This window comes from Aythya fuligula, chromosome 1, assembly GCF_009819795.1.
Source record: "Aythya fuligula isolate bAytFul2 chromosome 1, bAytFul2.pri, whole genome shotgun sequence".
In the NCBI taxonomy this organism is placed as follows: Eukaryota; Metazoa; Chordata; class Aves; order Anseriformes; family Anatidae; genus Aythya; species Aythya fuligula.
In genome coordinates, this window is record NC_045559.1 from 130934844 (window position 1) to 130956484 (window position 21641).

Genomic DNA, 21641 nt, shown 5'->3' on the forward strand with positions numbered 1-21641 from the left:
ACTCCTCCACCTGAGTGTACGTCCACTGGAAATCTCCCAATGCACTCTTTTCATCGTCATGGTTGCCCAACAGTCTTCTTTGGAAATAGCTGGGTTCTGCACGCCGCCAGTATCTCCCCACACTGCACTGACTACCTAAATTGTTGTGGGAAACCCTGCACACTACTCAGTTTATCTTGCTGATAAACAAGATTCCTCTCTCAAAGAAGAGTAAACAGCTACATGCTGAGAACACTGAATATGGACTGCCTACAGCATGCAAACAGGTATGTCCAAAAGCTCGTATACAAGGAGCTAACAGAAGTACTAAGCCAAATCTAATTAATCACATATAGATATAAGTCTACTTGACATGTTTCACTCATACAAAATAAGCACAATACAGAAGGTTCAGATGCAGGGCCTGCATGTCTTCCCATTTTGCCATGTCTGTTTCATTAACTAATGTAATTATTGACTGAGGACAGTCAGTCGTGTACAAACGACTGTTTGTGCTTAAGACTGTAAAATGTTAATGAAAGATATGCTGGGTAAGTGCTCTACCTTACGTTCAAAATGTCATTCAGATACAGGCATATAATTAGGCACAGCTCAGTGTGCTTTTCAGCATTAAAGCTCAGGAAAAAGGAAGGGTAAATACAATCAGCTTTTTCCTCGTGAGCTTTGTATCTGTTCACAGAGCAACACTTTACGGATGTCACCACCGTCATCTACCTTTGCAGAAAGGTGCCAGGGATCCCGTGACATATTCCACTCTTCATAACATAACATATTGCTTTTTTATCCTAAAAACACTGCAGGATGAAATTTCATAATTTCATCCTATTGTAAGGGGAAAAACTCAAGCCATGCTTAACAGGCAGATGGTAGGTTAAGTCAAATTCACATCCACCCCCCCCCCCCAACCTCCAAACTCACTTCCTCTCAGAGCCCCCAGCTCATTATCCAGGCAAAAAATAAAACAAGAACTGATGCTGGCTTCAAGAGATTTGTTAAAAAGCCAATTAAGCCACTTTCTGCTACTGAAATACCCAGGAAAAAAAAGGGGGGGTGAGGGGGTGAGTTATGCTTTCCATGTCATAAGGCACCCTGGAAAACAGCATGACCGAGCCTATTCAATCATTTACACTACAGTGGAGAAAAGCAACTCCAAATACTTTTGCACAGAGAAACCTCAGCATTCATTCAGCTTGAAGCTTTTATTTTCATTCTTTAAGCATGAATTATAGTGCTGAAGGATTTATGAAAACTAATATTTCCAAGCTTCCTGGAAGAGTTTGTTATCTTGAGGGAGAATAACCTTTAGCGATATTAGCAGCGTATGACAGTCACAGAAATCAATTAATTTCAGTTGGCTTGTCTAATCCTGAGTTCATCTAGACTGACATTCTCCCGCTGAACCTTGCTGAAATACAAATAACGCTGCAGTCTCCTCAACAGACTACTCAGAACGCCAAATTTCATCATAAAAGGAACATGAAAACAGTTATAATTTGGCAGTACACCTCACTGTGTAAGCTTTCAAAACAGATGTTCTCACAAAGGATACAGCTTCCCTTCCTGTACCTGCTGTCTCCCTGCACCGATCTGTATTCGCATACAGACTTGGCTAGAAGAAATGATAACAGAAAGGACAGAAAGGAAATCTTCTGATTTCACCCAGACGTGCAATGGAAAATCAATTTGAATCCACCCTTTTGTTTTCCACCATCTACCAGCTTTAACACCTGAGCAGCCTCTCTCATTATTAAGCATCAGCCAACTAAAAGAAACCAAAGACCAGCTGAAGGATTTCAGCAGAATTTCACAGAAGTTGTTTTAGGATATGCTGGAAAGTTTTATGCTTAATGAATCCTAAGGATGTGCTTTTAGTGAAGAAATAGAAGAGTCAACCATTAATAGTGTCTAAGCAGGCAAAAGGGTGTTAAAATAGTAAAGGAGCAATATCTAGTACCTGGCTGGGTTCTCGTCCTGTACAGACACGGGAGGTTTATCAGTGAGCTTCTGTGGTGCAAACTGAGGAGAAGGGGACCTTGACGTCTCCATGCCTGGCTTCTGAAGGTACCGATACTTGGAAGGTAACACAGGTTCGGACTTAAGGTGCGTTTTTTCTTCTAAGTGCTGGCAAACATTCTCCGTGGATGACGCTTGCCGGAGTTCCTGGGGGTTAGCACTCTTTAGTTTTCCATTGAAAGCAGCAGGACTCTGGCTGAGAGATGAGTGGCTCGTAAATACTTCCACAGAGCTGGGGGAAGAGGACGGAAAGGGATGGCTGGGTGCTACCAGCAAGGATTCAGAGGAGGCGCCAAGCGACGGTGCAGAATTATCTGGTCGTCTGTATTTATCTCTCTTAGGTGGCGGAGGCCTCTGAGGAGCAGGTCCACGTTTCTTATTGAGAAGCGCCGGCTCTGCTCTACGATTTTCCTCTCCGGTGCCCTGGGACAGACGGGAGTGGTTCTCGTTCAAGCTCTGTGGCTCAGAGCACGTGAGATGAGGCAAGCTGCAATCCTTGCTTTTCTCATTCACGTTTTCCTGAGAGTATCTGTAATCACTCGGCAGCGTCCCAGATCTCCCGCGGCTTTCGTGAGACAAAACCGTAGGCTCTCTTGCATGCAAAGGTCTGACAGATGCCTTCCACTTGTGGCCTATATTCTGGTCCAGCTGATCCCTTTTTTCCCGTGGGTTTTCTCTTAGGGCCCCAATATCAGCTTGCCTAGGGAGAAGAAAACATCATTAGCATGCTGCTGCTGTGTTTCCTCATGTATGAGGCCACAGATGACCTACGAAGCTCGAATGCTGAGAACACATCAAACATTTAACACCGGCTCCTGCAGTTCACAGGAGCTATACGGCACAAAAACATTCTCTCATGTATATGCAGGCACCGCGTTCCTAATCTAATGTGATGAGTCAAAGCATAATGTCACGCTAAATTAGGGTGCGTGGAGTCACAGGATGCGACAACCTTGAGTTAACCTGAGGCGCCGCAGCGTACAGGGCACGTCTCAGCGCACAGCGCGGCCGAAACGCTGATCTATGTGGCACGGCCACAACTGCAAGGGTTTCTCTTCTATTTCTGTGCTACAATCTAATTCCACTTCTGTTTCAGAGTCACCAGTGGAGTACAGAGCAGGTTTCTTCTGTATATGCAAAATTAATATACTCCAGCGTCATTTTAAATGAGAACTTAATGGTGTGAATTTTAATTATGAATTTTGGTGGTTGAATTTTTAGATGTATAACTGATGAAAAATGAAGCAAATGCAAATAAAATGTTTGCTGAAGCTAAAAAAAAGTGGAAAAGAGAAAATGAAGGTCTCTGAAGACACTTAAACAAAAACAAAACAAACAGAAAAGGAAATTCAGAAAGTGTATTATTTTCTATTCAGGTTTACTTTACTTACTTGAACTTCTTTTGTCCTGTCAGCATAAATGACAAACAATGGCCAACAAGGTCTTATCCTACGCAAAAATATTTTTGGTTTTATTCCAACTGTGAGCTCTCTGTTTGTGCAGTCAGGAAACAGGCTTTCGCAGCTCCAGGCCTGCGCTTTGCCACAAGAGATGTAGTTTGTTTGTGCTCACCAGATAAAGACAGATTGGGAAGAAAGACAAGACAGAAAAAAGAAGTACCTCTGGAGCCCTGAAAGGAGCCAGGTTTGCTCTCTGCTTAAAGGAGGCTGAAGAGACACTGTGAGCTTAGAAAAGAAGCTGCAACAGAAAAGTAAAAGGCTTCAGAGAATTACTAATATCACTTGTGCTACTGACAGCTCTGGCCTCTGCTTTGTGAAATAACAACCCTTTACAAGTGCATTGCCCAGGCTTTCCCTCAAGGGGACTGTGAAAGAGTCACCTTTCCCAGCTTATTTTTATAGTAAGGTAAATAAGAATTTGCAACATGAACAGGTTACTAAGCCTACTGCACCGCTTTTGAAAATAGGTCTGTAGGTGCTTGACCCCAGAATGAATGAAAACTCATTTGAAACAAAAGCACTAATAGGTTAAGTCCACTATAAATTCAAGAAAACTCTTCTTTGGAGAATTAAACACCGCATTACTATTTAAATTAATTTAAAAATATATTTAAAATGAAGTTTGGAAGACGACAGATTAAAAGTTCTATCTTCACATGTGTGCGATCCAATTACTTTCACAATTTTTATTGTTATAGTGCTTGGATCTGTGACATTTTAGCACTTAAGAAAACAGTTCTTAAAAAAAATCTGGATATTTCCATTAAGCTGCCTGATGTATGGGATTTTTAAAAATCGTAATTCACGCTGACTTTTACATTTCAGTAATAAAGTAGCACTGTACTTCCAAGAGAGATGGCTTTTTCACAATTTAATTCCCAAACAGTCCCTCACGCAATTTATCTCTCATCTGGCGTTAAATTTTTAAATTCAATTTTAGCATGCACATTTTCTATTTAATATGAATGAGGGGCTGAATATCGTTTAAAGTCAGATCTCTTCATCTTGCTCTTAGCTAAGTGGAGCTGGTTCAGAAAACTTTGAGCAGTCTGACAAATTCTGAGTCAATTCTCTTTTATGAAAACAGCACTTCTTGACTCTCATTTTTAATATTAGACCGAGGACAGTTTTGTTAAATGAAATGATTTAAGGCCAGAGAGACCAAGGCCCAAGCTTGGCACTGCGACTCAGATTTGGTTATGTGGCGTCTCTCGAGTCAGCTGGTTTGCCCTGGGGAGTTCGATGTGAGCAGAACTGAGCCTGTAAATAGTTCCACTGATTTTAATGGAAATATTTACCAAGTGAAGGCTTCAGGCCTTAAGTATCAAGTGCCGTGTTTAAATCAGCGTTTTTCCTCATCTCGAGAACCCATGCATGGCACAGTTTTCTTCTAGTTGAGGCAAGAAAATGTCGTGCCTCCCTACTCACCCTGACAGCCATAAGCCACAAGATCAGGCGGTGTGGTAGCTGCACTTAGGCGTGTGGAGAAACCCAGGGCCCAGCCCCAAATGTCTCAAAGACAAATGACATGCACTACCTCAGCCAGGGTGCACAGCACGTACTGAGCTCAGCATGCACATCACAAGTGGGTGTGCTGCTGGAAGCAAACTGGACAGAGCGCGCCACCGACCTGAGGTGTTTACATACCCAAAGCATGTCATAAAATTTGCTTACTATTACCCTGGCTCGGGAGCAGTGAATGCTTTGGTAGTCCCGTCACCTCACAGAGCAGAGCACCAGGAAATAAGCAGTCACAGCACGGGTGAATTTAGAGACGCTGCCTCGGCAAACACGGAGATAAAACCAGTGGTTGCATACGTGCTGTCAGACAGTTCCCACAAAATTAACCAAACGTTACGCAGTGCCACAGAAAATGGGTCTCGGACAAGGTGGCCACATTCAACGCTGAGGCTAGTTGGCATTCAGTGTGGGTGGATCCTCATGCAAAACATGCTTATCACCATATTTTGGAGAGATTTGAGCTTACTGTTCAGAAAGGAGGAAAAGAAAGCAAGCTTCAAGCCGCGGGAGGACACAGTGGCAAGAACCTGCAAAGGTGTTACATTATTATCAGTACTACGAAGTCCACTGAGCTGCTCAGCATCTGTCTGCGCTCCAGGTAACCCTGTGCCCATCAGACAGTTCAGAAGGGAGGCCTGTGGAATCATTTAATTATTCATAGAATTATTTAAGGATAATGTACCACTGAAACGAGCTCATCCATAAGCAAGCATCGCAAAGCAAGAGGCACAGGGAGAACAAGACTATCGGCTTAATTACTGCTGTCATTCCAGGTAAGAGAGTGGTCATCTCCCACAGTTTAGGGTATCTCCAAACCCACAGCTCCCCCATCACCACCCCCATGGCAGAGTGGCATAATCCCAAGGGCAAGAGCCCCCTCCTCGGGCAGGGAAGGCACCCAGCAAAATCCCCATCCTTGGCACACAGGGGGTCAGGCTGCTTGCTCCGTGCACTTCGCCTGAGCTGCAGGGGAAGCGCAGTCAGAATTTCGTAAGTACAGGAGCCTTCGTATATAAATCAGGGCTGGCTACCCAGATGGACAAGCACATCCCCCAGGTCCCTTCCAGCTCAGGGCATACATGCTGGGTGCTGAAACATAAAGGCCAAGGTAAATGCTAAAGACAGGGAAATCAAGCAAACCTCTGCAGTCCCGACAGCCCCCAGTAGTAAGACAACAACATCATAGAAAATACACGCACACACTGAGGCGCTAACAGGAGCCTGACAGTGGAGCCAAGGAGCAATTACCCAAGTGAATCACGTAGAGATACCGATCAGAAGGGCAACATTTCTGATTGCCATAAAAAACAACCCCAAACCACTTCCTCCTTTTGTCCCATCCTCGGGATTTGACTAAATCTGGCCATAGAGGCAGAACGGTCTGGCTGATCGTCCCGTCCCAGCAGAGGCAGAGCACCCTGGTGGACCCAGTATGTCGGATTTGCAGCTGTCTTTGCAGTTTATCTGAGAGCGCTTCAGGCTGAGCCAAACAGTGCCACGAGACGCTCCAACTCCAAAACCCCAGACTAGATAACCTTGGCAAAACTGCATGAGCTAACGTTACAAAAGCGCACTGCTCGTCGGAGACCTCACCTACACGCTGACGTTTAACCATAAAACCCAAGCACAGTTATGTAAGCAACTGTGTGCTCCAGCCGCTTACTGGCACAAGAAAGCGATTGGAGTGGCTGTTTCTGATTTAGCTGAAATTCCTCGTAGGACTCTACAGGCTACGCTGGAAAAAGGCCCTCATACCTGAGTAGGAATCCTCCCTGAGAGTCCTCATCCTGCAGCAACAACCCCTCATTCCCTAGGCCGCAGCTTGGCGGTGCCTTTAAGCTGACCTCAATGCAGATATTTTGCCTAAAGAGGCAGTCTCCTCCTTAGTCAGCTCCGATTTTGTCTCCCTGCACTCCTCCTCGCTGCACTCGCAGTAGCAATTGTACAGCCCCACAGAAAATTGGATCAAGGAACTGACCTGGCTCAAACCAGATCATTATGTGGCTTACAGCAATTGTGAAACGCAGCCTTGGCTCATGCCAGGAGGCTGTTTATAGGCAGGGCCCTTGCCGACATGCTACTTCTTCAGCTGTGAACTTTATGCGCTCAAACTGTGCTCTCATTGTGTACTTGCGGAGCACTTTGCACAGTGGGATCCAAGAGCACTTGTGCAATAGCCTGCAAATAAAGAGCAGCTTCTTCTACCCAGCACAACGCTGCTCGGGACCACGACAGGACATGACGAAGCTGGGACGGGACGCACAGGGTGAGACTCCCTGAAATTTGGGAAGAAGTCAGAGGTCTGCTCGCGAGTCAGTCTGTACTGATACCGGCAGCGCAATCTGAGAGATTCACATTGTACTGAAGTGATCTCTACAAGCAAATCACACGTGGGTCTCGCCGTTTAGGGGATACATTTGGATACCCCAGCACAGGTCAGGGGGACACACGAGGCTGTCTCAGGTCTCACTAGACACCTGTGCTGTGCCAGATGAATTGAGTCCAATATTTCCAAGGATTATACCTGGCACAGGCACTTCACTCACATGCAGACATCTGTTCGGTATCTAAATCCTCCTCTGAGTCCCAAATACTTTTTCTTTTAGAGGCTCTAGCACCCCAAATCGGCTATACTGTAACAGTGGCAAGGAGACACTGGCACCAGAGCACCAGCCTGGGCACGCAGTACGAGGGCAATTTGTACTGGCAGCCCATCTTTCTGACAAGCACTGCATCTGCTGTCACTACTGGCTCGGCACAACATGCAGCAACCACTACACAGTAGGTAAGGAACATATTCCAGAGATGCCTCATCACACCCTGGAGTACAAAATTGCACAGAAGTGTTTATTATTCCTCACACAACAGAGGATCCTCTGGAAAACACACGATTTTTTCACCACGATGATTGTGCCACAGTGGTCACTCCTGGAAGAGGCGCAACATGAAGGTCACTACCAAGAAGCAGAGCTGGTCACTGCCTTGGTCTGACGAAGGCAACTACCATCCCAGAAGCACTGCTGAGCCAAAGGTCTTAAAACCAAAGTATGTCTTAAGATGAAAAGAATAATGAAAACAATGAATGCTGTGCTGTCTCTCTCAGAAATATGCCATGATATACTCTGGAAGACACCAGGAGGTCCAAAACCAGCAAGGCATTTCACAAAGCACAGCACACCCCACAGCACATCGCTGTTACACTACAACCCGCTTATCACGATGTGAGTCTTGGTTCTCCAATTCCTCTTCGCAATGCCTGCTAACATCACCCGCATCTGGTGGTAGCTATCTGTTTAGTCACACTAGATATTGCTTAGCTGTTGCACCCAATGCGATAGAACAAAATGTCAGTCTAGCTTAACAGCCCCTCCACAATCACCTGCCTTTATCACAGGAAGAAATATGATAACAGGCACTGCCTGTCAGTCTGCCTATCCTACCAGATCTTCCCTCGTGTCCTGCCTGCATGGCAACACACACAGCAATGGATTTTCACTTTATGTTCTCTTTCTAAAAGCATTACCCCAGGAGAATCGGAACTAAATGTAACAGACCCACGCCAATCCTGCATCCAGTAAGCAAAGATATGATGCTGATGGATAAAATGTAGGCCAGTCAGTCACAGGTAACAGCACAATGCATTGGTCCACAGTAAAAAAAAAAAAAAATAATAAATTAAATTTGATTAAAATTAACTATCTTGCAGCATAGGAGCTTTTCTTGGGGGAAAGGGTTGAGGGAGAGATGTTGTTCTTTCCTTAGTTCAGAAAATACAAGCCCCTCCTCCATTTTGCTGCACATCAAAAATCAATGATAAAAAAAAATGTTTTTATGGCTGTTTTCTTACTTGCTTTATCTATTGCATGCCTGTCCTAGCACACAGCAGATTGCCTGTATGTGGATTTAAAATGAGTTCTGCTCACTTGAGCAAGCCAGTTAATATGCTCTGTACTTACACACCGAATGCAATCATGAGAATATCCCAACAGTCTAACAAGACCCATCATATTACATAAATGGCAACCACTGCAGAGACAAAAGGCAATATTTTCAAACAATGCTAACAAGGAAATCACTTTCATGTTAATAAAAAAAAAAAAGCTACAAGAAAAATGATTTTTTGTGAATTTATTCAAAAAAGCCACATTCCAATTGCCATTCCTATGATTTTTTTTTTTAACCTCTAGACTTTTTTTTTCTGACATGCTGTTGCTATTTTCTTGTTGCTGTTACCACAGAAAACAGCTGCTTGCAGCTGAACAAAAATTCAGGAACAGATCAGAAGCTATGAAATGAAACGCTCTGTGAGGAACAGCGAGGTCACCTGGGTTTCTCGGGCAGGCAGCAAAGCGAACACACAGCTCACCTCCGAAGACAAAAAATCCCCCAGCAGTTATTTAAATTAATTAGCATGCACACGCACACGTTTCAATAGCCATCTTTTCTCCCCGCGCTGCACTCACCCCTTGCTTCCAGTAGTCACATCCGATTCTCTTACGCTCCCAGCCCCTATCTCCTGCTGCTGAGGAAAGGTCTTCGTGCGAGCCGGCACTCACAGCCACACGCTTGCCAGGAAAACGACACGATGAAAAGCTCTCACATCACCCCTCGCCGAGAGGAGCCCCGAGCCTGGCACCCCAGGCAGCACACAGCACGCAGCTCCGCAGCCCTCGGAGCAGAAAGCGAAGGCTTCTGAGCGGCGCTGCCCTCTCATCCCCTGTGCATTATGCCAACTGTGAAAACAAAAGCTGCTAAAAGCAGCGCGTGTGCGCGAGCACATGCACGCAGAGCATCCTAGCTGGAATCGGCGCACGCTTTCCCCCCCGTTCTCCTGAAACATCAGCGAGTACAGCAGGCGTTTCTACCAAGCAAAACACAAGCCTGTGCCCAGCATTGCACCGCTCCCAATTTGTTACTGTAGCTTCTGCTGATAGGGACAGCAGACAGCGTGTACTCAAAGACCTGGAGAACAAAAGAAATACTGTATGAATACATACTGCAATCTTCCGTCCAGAACCGAGGGGGAGAGATAATTAAGGCTTGTCCATCTCACTGCCTCTCTAATGTGCCAGCACGAAGCGTAAGGCAGCCTTACCAGGATTTACAGATGTTTATCCACAGTCACTGGATCGGTGAGCTTTGCATCCCTGCAAATGTGCCAGCCCATTTGAAAGCCCCACAGCACTGAATCCCTCACAACCTCTGCGTCTCATTTACTGTAACGCAGAGGATTTTCAAAGCCATGCCTCACAACAGCTGGCTTGTTTTTGCCTGCTTCCTATGATTGACAAGTTCATACAGGCTCCGTCAACTTTAACCTTGATAAGTGAAGGCTTGGTCTGTATTGTGTGTTACATCACCAGAAACTTCTGACCTCAGGGAAAAGATCTCAGAGACTTCAAAGCTTTTCCCTTCCCCCGCACCCACCCCCTGGTTTTGGTTAGAAAAGAAAAAAAAAAAAAAAAAGATTCCTAAAAGTCCTTTAATTTTGTAAGGGTTTTTCATCTCATTTGTGAAAATCATTATCAGCAACAACAGTTCCACGAATCTTAAATATTTAAAGCGTTTTAGAAGATCAGTGTGTTACCGGGCTCCTTTCTGAGCAAGATTCAAATAACCAAGTCTTTAATTTTAGAAGGGAGCCCTCATCAACAGCCCTCCAGCTTGAATTTTTTTGCATGCGCTGTGTGTAGAGGCGCTCTTCGTGCAGGAGGTTGTGCAGGGAAGGCACTGAATGCTTTCATGCTACACCAGCGCATTTCCACCCCCACGCTCCCTCTGCGGAAAGCAAATGCACCACGGCCTGCATCAGAGCAGAGCGGGAGGTCCTTTCAGTTTTTCTGCAAGAACACTTTAAAGACTTAGCAGAGGGACTGCACATAAGGCTTTAATATGAATTATAAGGTCATTTTAAAAGATGACCTTCAAGAGAGGAAAACGTGACTTAAACTGCACATAAACAATGGTTTGGTATGTTGGTACTACCCTGATACCCAGTTAATCCACTCCCCTACTTTTTTTTGTCTCCCAAAGCTGTCAATCTGACTTCTATATCTATAGAGAAAGACTTCAAGAAAAGTCATTCTACCTTTGCTGTTTACATAAAGCAAGGCAAGTGGTTAACAGCTCGTAACAAGTCTGCCTGCCCCCTTCAGAGACATGGACGTTCCAGTTAGCGCTTTGTTTTTCAGCACAAAACTTTACTCACATTTACTGGCGTAAACAGTCTTATGCATGACAGCAAGTCATAATCCACATTGCCTAGGGGCTTCTAGTAGAAGGCGAACATTTCACAGGGCAGCTTTTACTACAAGGACGGTAAGTCATGCCATATGTTCAGAGCATAGGGACTGCTGCACCGAAGAGACAAATCAGTCACCTATTTCCAAAAATGTTTCCCAACAAGTCATTTAGGGGAAAACAGAATCTATAATATATCAGTGTATGATGTTTGATGGATATAACCACTAGAGACATACCTTACATTACCTCCAATCTCCCTACTCAACTTTTATCATTGAAATAGCCACAAGAAGATAGCTGAATATCAAGCGATGCAACTAAAGCGTAGTCTTAGACAGTCTTCATTCTAATCCTCTTTCCAGGGAAAGCAGTAAAAGCACGCCAGAACAGCAACAGAAAAGAATGAAAGCTTACAAATTTCTCTCTCTCTCCACTTTCTCAGGTGCCATTCCTGTTGATCGCACCCAGTTTAATACCTTCAGAATCACACCTCGGGCTTCTCCCGGCTGCTAACACTTGCTAGCACTCACCGTTGGGGGTGGGGGAAGGAAGTTTTCCCAAGCAGAAGCTATGCTCCAACACTTCCTTTTTCAGGCCACCGTGTCCTTGCATACCCCTAGCTGTCCCTGCACGCACAGTGGAGAACAGATGTGCCAACGGCAATTAAATGAAAGGCACTTTGCTCAGTAACAAGAAGCTGGAAGTAGAAAAAAGGGGTTATGTGAAGTGGGGTGGCTACCGCCACGCTAACGGAGAGGAATGCAGAATTCACCTAACAAAAAGGTAGAGGGAAAAAACACACTGCGGGGAAGAGGCATTTGGTTGGGGGAGAAACAGGGCTACGTTTCTGTAGTGTAGAGGCAAGCACGGGCTTTGGAGACAGTCCAGCATCCATTTAATGAGATCCAGCAGCTGCTGGTGAGTCAGGGCAGAGCATCACAAGGCCTTGCAGGACATGCACCTGACAGTCGCTGGGCTGGTCCTATGCTAGAATTACGAATGGGGGGGCAATGGTGTAAGGTTTGTCTGAATTGCAGGACTGACCCACTGTGTAACGCAGGAAGAAAGGATGGATAGATCTTCTGGGAGAGCGTGAGCGAGTCAAGAGAGGAACCAAGAGGTAACAGTGGTAGAAGGCACCTTCATTAGCACTCATTTAGCCACAACCAATTCTAGACCACAAAATAACGCACCTGGGATGCTCCTGAGGAGCCACAGATCTCGTAGCTGAAGCAGCTCGGAAAGTTCTAAAATGGACAACAGAAGGAAGAAAAGAGTACAGTGGGACAATTTAACATGCAACTCCTGACTTGATCCTGAGGAATGAAAAGAATCTGGTTCAAAACATTGCCACCGAGGAGCTACCCTGTGCCAGTGGCCATATGTATTTAGATTAATCATTCTTGAAAGAGCAAGAATCCACACTGTGGTATTTAATTTTGAAAAGGGCATCTACATACTGGAGAGGAATATTTTTTAAAAGAACATTACACCAGATGGTGCAATGCTAAGAGATAACATGTGACTGAAGATACAATACATAAAACTTGGAGAAAATGCACAATACCTTCCAACAAAGTAGAAGACCACCCTTTTTTCTCCCCTCTCTTTCCTTCTTCCCCTTGAAAGGCTGGATTAGATAGTTAATTTAAATGGTATCCACCAGAGAAGTAAAGCCCCACCTAAATGAGGAAAATTCAGAACTATTCTAGCAGAATACTGATAAACAAAAGACTGAGGTAAAACTTCTTAAAGGCTTTAGGGAGGGGACAAAAAAACAAACATGAAAAAAAATGAAAAAAAAAACAACAAACTTCTTCAAACATACTAGCAACCAGACAGATTAGACAGATTATAAGGAAAAAGAACAATAGTAAGAGTACAAAGGAAATAAGGCATAAACGTACTAATAAGTACTAAGAAAAAAAGGCATAAAGCCTACTTGACTCCCTTCACATTTGTGAGCGCAAAGAGCAGCCCATGTAGGAATTATTTTCAAGTGGTGATGAAGGCACCAAAGGATGAGGTCCACAATTCACTGGGTAGCCATGAGTTACCAGGCCTAGATGATGATCACCTTAAACTCGCATAGGAAACTGCTGAAACAGTGGCTGCGATGCACAGCTCTCCATTTGTACGATGCCTGGACAACTGTTTGAGCAAAGTGACACATGAAGTGTTTGGGGAAGGAAGGTGTAAGGCTACTAAGGAGAGAGCAAGGAAGAGAGCAAGAGTATATATTCATTATGAATCCGGAGAATTTCAGATCCGTAAATTTAATATTTAAATTAAGCAAACAAGTAGAAATTATATAGAGATTCAGCAGATGCACTAACTGGCATGTTAAAATGACTGCTACTCATGTGGGCTCGTGCAGAAAAGCTATGCCTGAAATGCATTACTCTTATTAGTAGGGTCACTACACACGTGGACAACAGAGACCTGGATGACAGAGACTACTCAGAGTTTTAAAAGATTCTCAAAAAAAACCACAACTATCTCCAGAGGCTCCTAATAACTTCTAACTGCCATCGGACAAGGTCCCCTCTTCCAGCACCACCTGACCGACAGCAGTGCTTCCCGTATCCAGCTGGTTTACAGAAGGGGTGACAAGGAAGGTGGCAACAGCTCTTGGTGAGAGGACTTCCTATCACTGAGTGAACGGGTCACAAAACGACAGATGAAATTCAGACTTCATAAAAGTAGTTACTCACAGGATAGCTTTTCATATACCTCAACAACATGTACAACATATACAGTAATGCGTAACAGGAATTACCGCTGTGCAGGAATTAATATATGTGTTTCACAGACCATTCTATGCAAACATCTCAAGCAACAGACAAAAAAAACAAAAAAAGAAAAAAAGAAATAAAAAAGGTTAATCATAGAATCATAGAATGGTTTGGATTGGAAGGAACCTTAGAAGACCACCTGTGGTGGTTTTTACCCAGCTGGACAGCTGAACTCCACCACAACCACTCTCCACTCCCCCTCCTCAAAGGGAAAGGGGTAGAAAATACGATGAAAAGGGCTCAAGGGTTGAGATTAGGACAGGGAGATCACTCAGCAATTATTGTCATGGGCAACACAGACTAAGCATAGGAACATTAAAAAAATAAATAAATAATCTATCACTAGTGGACTAGAACAGCAGGAAACTAAAAGCAACCCCAGATCATGTTCCCCCCCCATCTACCCCCTTCCACCTCCTCCCCCCAAGCAGTGCAGGGGAATGGGGGCTGCGGTCAGTCCCTGACGCTGCATCGCCACCACCCCTTCACGGTCACTCCCTGCCCCTGCTCTCCACGTGGGGTCCCTCCCACGGGATGCCATCCTTCCCTGAGACTGAACAACCCCAGCTCTCCTGTCTTTGTAGGAGAGGTGCTCCAACCCCTTGATCATCCTCGTGGCCCTCCTGTGGAGTTCTTTTAACAGGCCCATGTCCTTTTTGGGCTAGGGGCCCCAAAGCTGAATGCAGGGCTCCAGGTGGGGTCTCACGAGAGCAGAGCAGAGGGGGACAATCACCTCCCTCGACTTTCTGCCCCTGCTTCCGATGAGGCCAGCATACAGTTGGCTTCCTGGGCTGCAAGTCAACACTGCTGGCTTCTGTTGAGTTTTTCATCCACCAGTACCCTCAAGACCTTCTCCACAGGGCTTCTATCTACCCACTCACTGCCCAGCCTGTAGTCATGTTTGTGACTGTCCCCACCCAGGTGTGGGACCTTGCACTTGGCCTTGCTGAATGTCATGAGGTTTGCACGGGCCCACCTTGCAAGCTTGTCCAGGTCCCTTGGGATGGCATCCCTCCAGCATGTCAACCACACTGTGCAGCTTGGTGTCATCCGCAACAAGGAAACATGATGTTACCTTATGAATTCATAGCGTGCACTAAAGTTGTTGCAGTTCTCCCACTGCTCTAAAAGCAACACGGGAGAGAGTGGAAAGACACAGAAGAGGACAATAAAGATGGGAAAAATCATGCATTAACTCTCACAGAGGAACAACCCCCTCCTGCAAGAGATGCTTTCCCTCACATCATCACAAAAATCTATGGATGGGTATCAAAAGTCAATGTGGGTCCAAAACCACTTAGATTTTTTCTTAAAAAAAAAAAAATAAATAAAATAAAAATAATAAAACATATATATATATGCACACATACACACATATATATCAAGGGTTGTTGACAGCAAATATTTAGTATTGCACCTCTTAGATGCAGATAACCAGAGGCTGGGCAAGGACACCTGGAAGCATGGCTCTGTGTTAGCCTTTTATTTTCTCTGAGCATCTGCTACTCCTCAGTTTGACAAAGGAAACCTGACTGGGAAGACATTTGGCCTGGCTAGCATGACTGTTTTTTAAGAATCAACTTCTTTCATATAGGAAGGATTCCAGGTTACGGTATCTCACAGCATGATAGTTATTCAGCTATCATTCGTCAGTCAAATACACTAATACACTGGAAGGACACAGTGGTTCGTGGCAATAAAACTTGTAATAATGACAAGTATTTACAGATGGCTAAGAAAACGAAAGGCTTGGGACTTCTAACACATGAATACACGCTGATGGCTTTACTCTCCTTTGTTCTCTATATGAATGGGAAGAGCTACAAAAGTGTTTTTTCAGCTTCAGACTGGGAAAGTACATACTTTAAAGGAGCCTGAGATTGCACTGGATCACCCATTAGACTGTATCAAACGTAGGACGACATCAGTGACAAAAAGGTGGTCTGACAGATGCATTGGCAATCTGCATCTTACTGATCAAGAGCTGCTAGTGTAAATAGAAAGGGCGTCAGCAGCTCGTGTTCTTCAAGTCTTAACAGCTAAGGACCAGGGAGGAGGATGAGCATGCTGGCTCTCCTGCACCGCCTCCAGATGACGACAGAGAGCTGCACGCAAACTGCTGGTAGGGGAACGCTGCTCTGGCTGGGTGAACAGCACGTCTTCTCCGTTTAACTCAAATTAATCTCCCTCAAAAAAGAGCACTTAAAGGTTTAAGTCCTTATTATGGAAGCCCTTATTACAGTTAAACTGATCTTAAAAAGAGGACACTTCACAAGCTCTTGAATGAAATGAGGATGTGGAAAGTGCTACTGCACTGAACATTAGATCAAAAAGTAATCTTGTACATATCACTTTTCTTCCTACACAATAATACATGTTAGGTAATCCCATACTCAGCAAACTGGTAAGGAATATTTCGTTTCTTTATCAGAGTGAAAAATATTATGTATTTACGTGGAAAACATCAACAACTGTAGGTGGCATGTAAAGCAGAGAATTTTGACCTTTTTCTCACTGTAACATATTGAAGCTTGTTAATACATGCACAAAATGTTTGCCAGTCATTTTGCACTGATTTATAAGGAAGCAGTTGCCCAATATCGTAACATCTCTTCCTCAAAAGGAAAAGGGAGGAGGGTGAAAACATTTTGCTTATAACCTCTGGTGATGTCCTGATAAGCCCTACAATGTCTGAGATGCATCCATCCCGCAATAGTCATCCAGTAAAAATTTCTCAATTTGATTCTAGCAGTGTATACACACTAAATACAGATTTAAAACATATTCTTTATTTGACACAATGCCTGCAAGTAGAGTTCTACTCATATTTAATGAAATGGCCCTTTTGCTATAAAGAACACCCACTTCAGCTCTTTTCTTGCATTTCAATACCTGAAGTACCTCGTTGAGCAGATACTACCCATTGCATATTGCTACTTTTTTGACAGCAGAGTAAAACAAACAAACAAAATATAAAACTTAAAATTACTGGAGTTATAAAAAACTGAGTAGTTCCTAAGAACATTTCCAGTGTCTAAATGACACCATTTTTCATTGTAAACATGAAATTACACAAGAACTAGATTTGTCCAAATGTGTCACGTTGTTTTTTCCTGCTAGCTAGCCCTTATAGCTATGTTGTCCCAATGCACACGAAACAGAACAAGCTCAGAGAAATATGACCAAAACACATATGCATGTTTTGTGTGTGTATACACTTCACATACATATAACCACACACATGTATGACGTATCACCCCTTTCTAAATTCTATTCCACTTGATTTGATTCAGGAAACATAAGACTATTTAAATTCCTACATTGCTGGCGATCCTTCTTCCTCCTTGCATTGAAATTTGCTGTTGCACTGCCTGGTCAGTGTGGAGGCTTGATATTCACTAACTCCTGGAAAATCAGATCCCTTATGAAGCACCTGGTGCTGAACTCAGAAACCTCTCTGTCAGCTCCTGCTTCTTAACAGTGTCTTTGTCAGAGATTTTAGTCTTGCTTTCTTAGAATATTAAACGTGGGCACTTGGTCTACTTAGGCATCAAGAAATGGCTTTTAATCTGTTTCTGTACGGTGAAGGCTGTTCCTCTGCCTTCAAGAGCTTGGGTAGGAACAACTGCTAAGGCATTCAAGGTCAAAAAGAAACTTCTTATAGCATTTAATTAGAGTTGAGTCATGCTGTGGTCCTGTACTTGACATGTACATGGTCCTTTATTTGACACTTATTAAATGTTGAAAGATTTTCTGTGAGCTGTGATCTCATAAATCCTTTTCAGTTTCTGAAATTATCTAATTGTTATAGACACTGCAGAAACATTTTAGAGGGATACAAGTCAAACACTCTGAAAGTAAATAAGCAATGACTGTGAACACCTCTAGTAGGTGGGAGTCTTAAGAATTAGCTCATAAAGCACGAGTCTTTCGATGCAGACTTTTTGTGTGTGTGCTGTGTGATCCTGCAAGAAGCTGCAGACTACAGGCCAGATTACACACTTCCATCTTTAAATTTGAAGGACTACGTTAGTTCAGAAATTGTGGATATTCCTACAGGGAAATAAGTTGTATAAGCTGATTATGTCGTTAGACAAATACGGAGAGCGAGGCCCACTTAAATAAGGACAAACTTTACATGTCAGAAGCTAAACTTTGGTAACTCATTTGCAATAGAATACAATAGCATTGTTAAAAATAAAAAGCATCAATTTTCTTTTGCAGATCAGCAGTGTCATGTAATGCTTTTAAAGCAGTCCTAAAGTTAAGAATATGCTTAGAATCGCATCAAGCCACAGTATAAAAATATTCAGCTGATGGCAGATGACTACACACCTGGGAGGTTATAACAGGAGTGGTTTGCTTCTAGCTTGAGAGATAATAACGGCTACTATGGACGACTGCTTTGTGTTCCTATAAAAATAATACTATACGCTATTAAATACTGAAATTCAGAAGAACATGATGTAGCTCTTCCAAAAAAAAAAAAAAAAAAAGGGAGATGAAACAACCTGAATTCATTGGAAGCGTTCAGTAATCTCAAAAGGGAAAAATACAGTCCAAAGATGAAAGGAGTTCTCAAATTATCTTCATCAATTTTTAAACAAAAACAATACACACAAAACAAAAACAAAAAACCCAAACCTTTCAGAAGTAACACTGATTTACATTTTGCAACTGTGTGCTAAAAAATACTTCAGAAAAATGCTGTAGCAAAATGAACCAGCAGCTAAGAGCTTAGGAGAAAAAAATGCTTATTAAGCATTTCTTTGGTTTGATTTTAACCATTTGCTGTTACAATATTCCAACCCTTTTTTGTTCTAGATTCAATGCATTAAAAAGACTTGTATTTTTCTTGAAAATAATCAGGAATGCTGCAATGGCATATTTTCAGAGTTTACTTAAAAAAACAATTATTCATTTTTTGCAAACCTGCTCTGAAGGGGAGAGAGGCCAGAGGCATCGTGGCATGTTGTTGGATAGTCTCTAACTCACAGAAGCATCCGTGAGTTCCCAAACTGGCTCTCAGCTTGGGTCCCTGTGTATGTAACACAAACACTGAGGGCTCGTCCTGCGTTCAGCACAGTGATGCTGTCTCTGGTAGTGAAAAGGCAACTGTAGCACACAGACCTCAGCAGCACAAAGTAAGGGCCAGCAGCAGTGTAATCCTAACCAAAATTGTCAGAAGCATATATGCCCATGAGGAAAACTTAGGGTTGGGTGCTATTCATGTCCTAGAACATATCACAGATTGGGTAGATATGCCGGCTGCTTGCAGAGTGCTAGTTTTTAAAAGGAGGAGACTAAATGCCATTACAGCAGCATCCCCCCGTCCCCACCCTCCCACCCCAAACAATCACAAAATCCATTCATTCACAATGAGCCTGGTTCCTTTTCAGCACAGGAGTGTCAATTTAAAAAAAAAAAAAAAAAAATACATCGAAACACATATTCTTCCCATCGTACAGCATCATGCACTGCCAATTCACACTACGGGAGTTAAATGCCCAAGTAAGAGATTATATTTTTGTTTGTTTGCTTTAAATACAGATGACATGTAACCCCCCTGCATAACACAAGTACTGAGGGAAGGACTGTGAAAGAGACCATTTTACAAAACCTCCTGTAATGCGGCGAAATGGCCAAATACTACATCTGAAATACTATGTCAAAATAGGCTTCGGCTTAGAAAAAAAAAAAAAAAGTTATTGCAGCTGGTGCCCAGTCATGTGATTTTCATGGATTCCACGATTATAAAGCAAGAATTGTGCTGCACAAACACTGCTAAAATGCTGGCGTAGGTGTATTATGCGCATGCTTTTGTGACTCGGGTTCAGCAATGCTAGATGGAAATCATTTCACTTGTGCAGAGATGCTGTCTGCTCCGGGCTTATTGTGCTGCTTCCTCCCCCTCTCCCCCTTCTTCCCTCCAGCCCAATTTCTCCTCCGCACGCATGCGCGCTCACACACACGCTCAGCCTCATGTGCTACTCATTTGGAAATCACTACGGTAAGTACAAAGAGCTACAAAGAATTAGAAAAATAGCAGATGGTCTCTTCAGCTGGGCCATAAGCAATGCAAAATACCACTTCATAAAAAAAACAGGAATACTGTTTTTTTTACCAGCTTTTACGGTCATGCCCAGAGTACTTGTGTTTGCTACAGTTCAGGATTTTTTCTCCCCATGAGAAATTAACACCACTTACAGAACCAAGGAAAGCCCGTAGAAACTATTTTCCCCATTCATGTGTTTCTTGTTACAAAAAATGAGATATAAAACTGGTGTATCTGCTCGGTCCCAATTCAGCTGCCACACACCCCTTGGGCAGCCACAGCAGCAGCAATCGCCGCAATCCCTGGTTGCACTACAAGGGCTCCGGCAGGCTGCTAGGCAGAAGGGCACCCCGCTGCACGCCGGGCATTCAAGGATTTTAGCCACATTGTGCATACAGCAGCCATACATTTGTAGAGGGGCTGAAAAACACGGTGTAGTGTAATTAAAGCCTGAACCAACAGAGAAGCGGAGCTGCTCAAACAGGAAGACAGCTCTTGATGGCTGCTGTTCATGTACTGCATTCTGTAAAGGCACAAGCACAGAGAAGTCCAATTTACAGTGCTACTGCATTCCAGCAGCATACAGCCTTTGCCAAATATAATACTGGAAGGCTTTGGTAAACTTAAAGCATTTTCCCCCCCACCAAAAAACCTGTAACCGATAGATATGAAAAAAAAAATCTGTATTGTTTCATGCACACTAGTAATAATCATCTGGCTCTGAACAAACTACAAAATACTCGACACTCGACAATTTCTTCAAGCTCACCCTTGAGTCCCCAGAAATTTCAGTCCCAATGTTAATTACATCATGCATGTCGGGAGGATGGGGGAAAACAAAGGAAAATGTGTTGTAAAAACTCTTGTTGTAAAAAAGCATCACAGAAGCATCTAACCTTGCAGCTGGGGTCAGGAAAAGATCAAATCAGAGGAGCTGTCATAAGAACTGTTTTCAAGCCAGAAATCAAGAAATGCTTACCTTACAGTGTGGTTCTTGTCATCCAGGTTGTTAACTTTAGAGAAAGTACGCTCCCCATCTTCCTTCAAATCCTCTGCTTGTCTCCTTACTTCGACTGAGACTTCCTAAAAGTGGTTTAGAGCACAAGTAAGACACCAAGTCATCATGTTTCAGACTGCTGAAAAAATCTATGATTATGGAACCTCTTATTTGTGGGTTTGCTCTGTTTTGAATTCACATGAAGTCAACAGCACAGCATGTCTTGAGCTTGTTTGGTTTTAAGTGGTATAGTGTGCTATGTGACCTCTTGCACAGCGCTACAGACCTGGCTGTGCTCGAGTTACTCGCCCAGTTTGCTTTGCAACTTCCATTTGGCGAAGACAAAAATACAGCAAAGAATTTACAGAAGACTTGCTTACATTTGAGAGCAGGCAAGTACGCACCGGCTTTTGAATCCCTGAGTGCGTACTTAGTTTCTTAGTAAAACATTCGGCGCTGCTGTTCCAGAAATTTATTATCTCACTATCTTCAAACAACCACACCCCAAGCACGGCTTTGCATTACAAACACTGAACCTACAGGAAATTTAATTGCAC

General features: G+C 43.5%; 1 protein-coding gene across 3 annotated transcripts in view; it reads right to left on the minus strand.

The window, feature by feature from the left end:
• The window catches only part of SHROOM2 (shroom family member 2), a 124841-nt gene that overhangs the window by 16128 nt on the left and 87072 nt on the right, over nt 1-21641 (minus strand). For 2 of the 3 annotated variants that reach the window (XM_032187321.1, XM_032187330.1), the window contains 2 exons: nt 21067-21170; nt 1955-2713 (listed from right to left, as the gene is read on the minus strand). In XM_032187321.1, coding sequence (XP_032043212.1) covers nt 1955-2713; nt 21067-21170 — 863 coding nt within the window. Of the gene's footprint in view, nt 1-1954; nt 2714-3404; nt 3462-21066; nt 21171-21641 lie in introns of those variants that run through there. The other variant, XM_032187341.1, reaches the window with a different exon arrangement.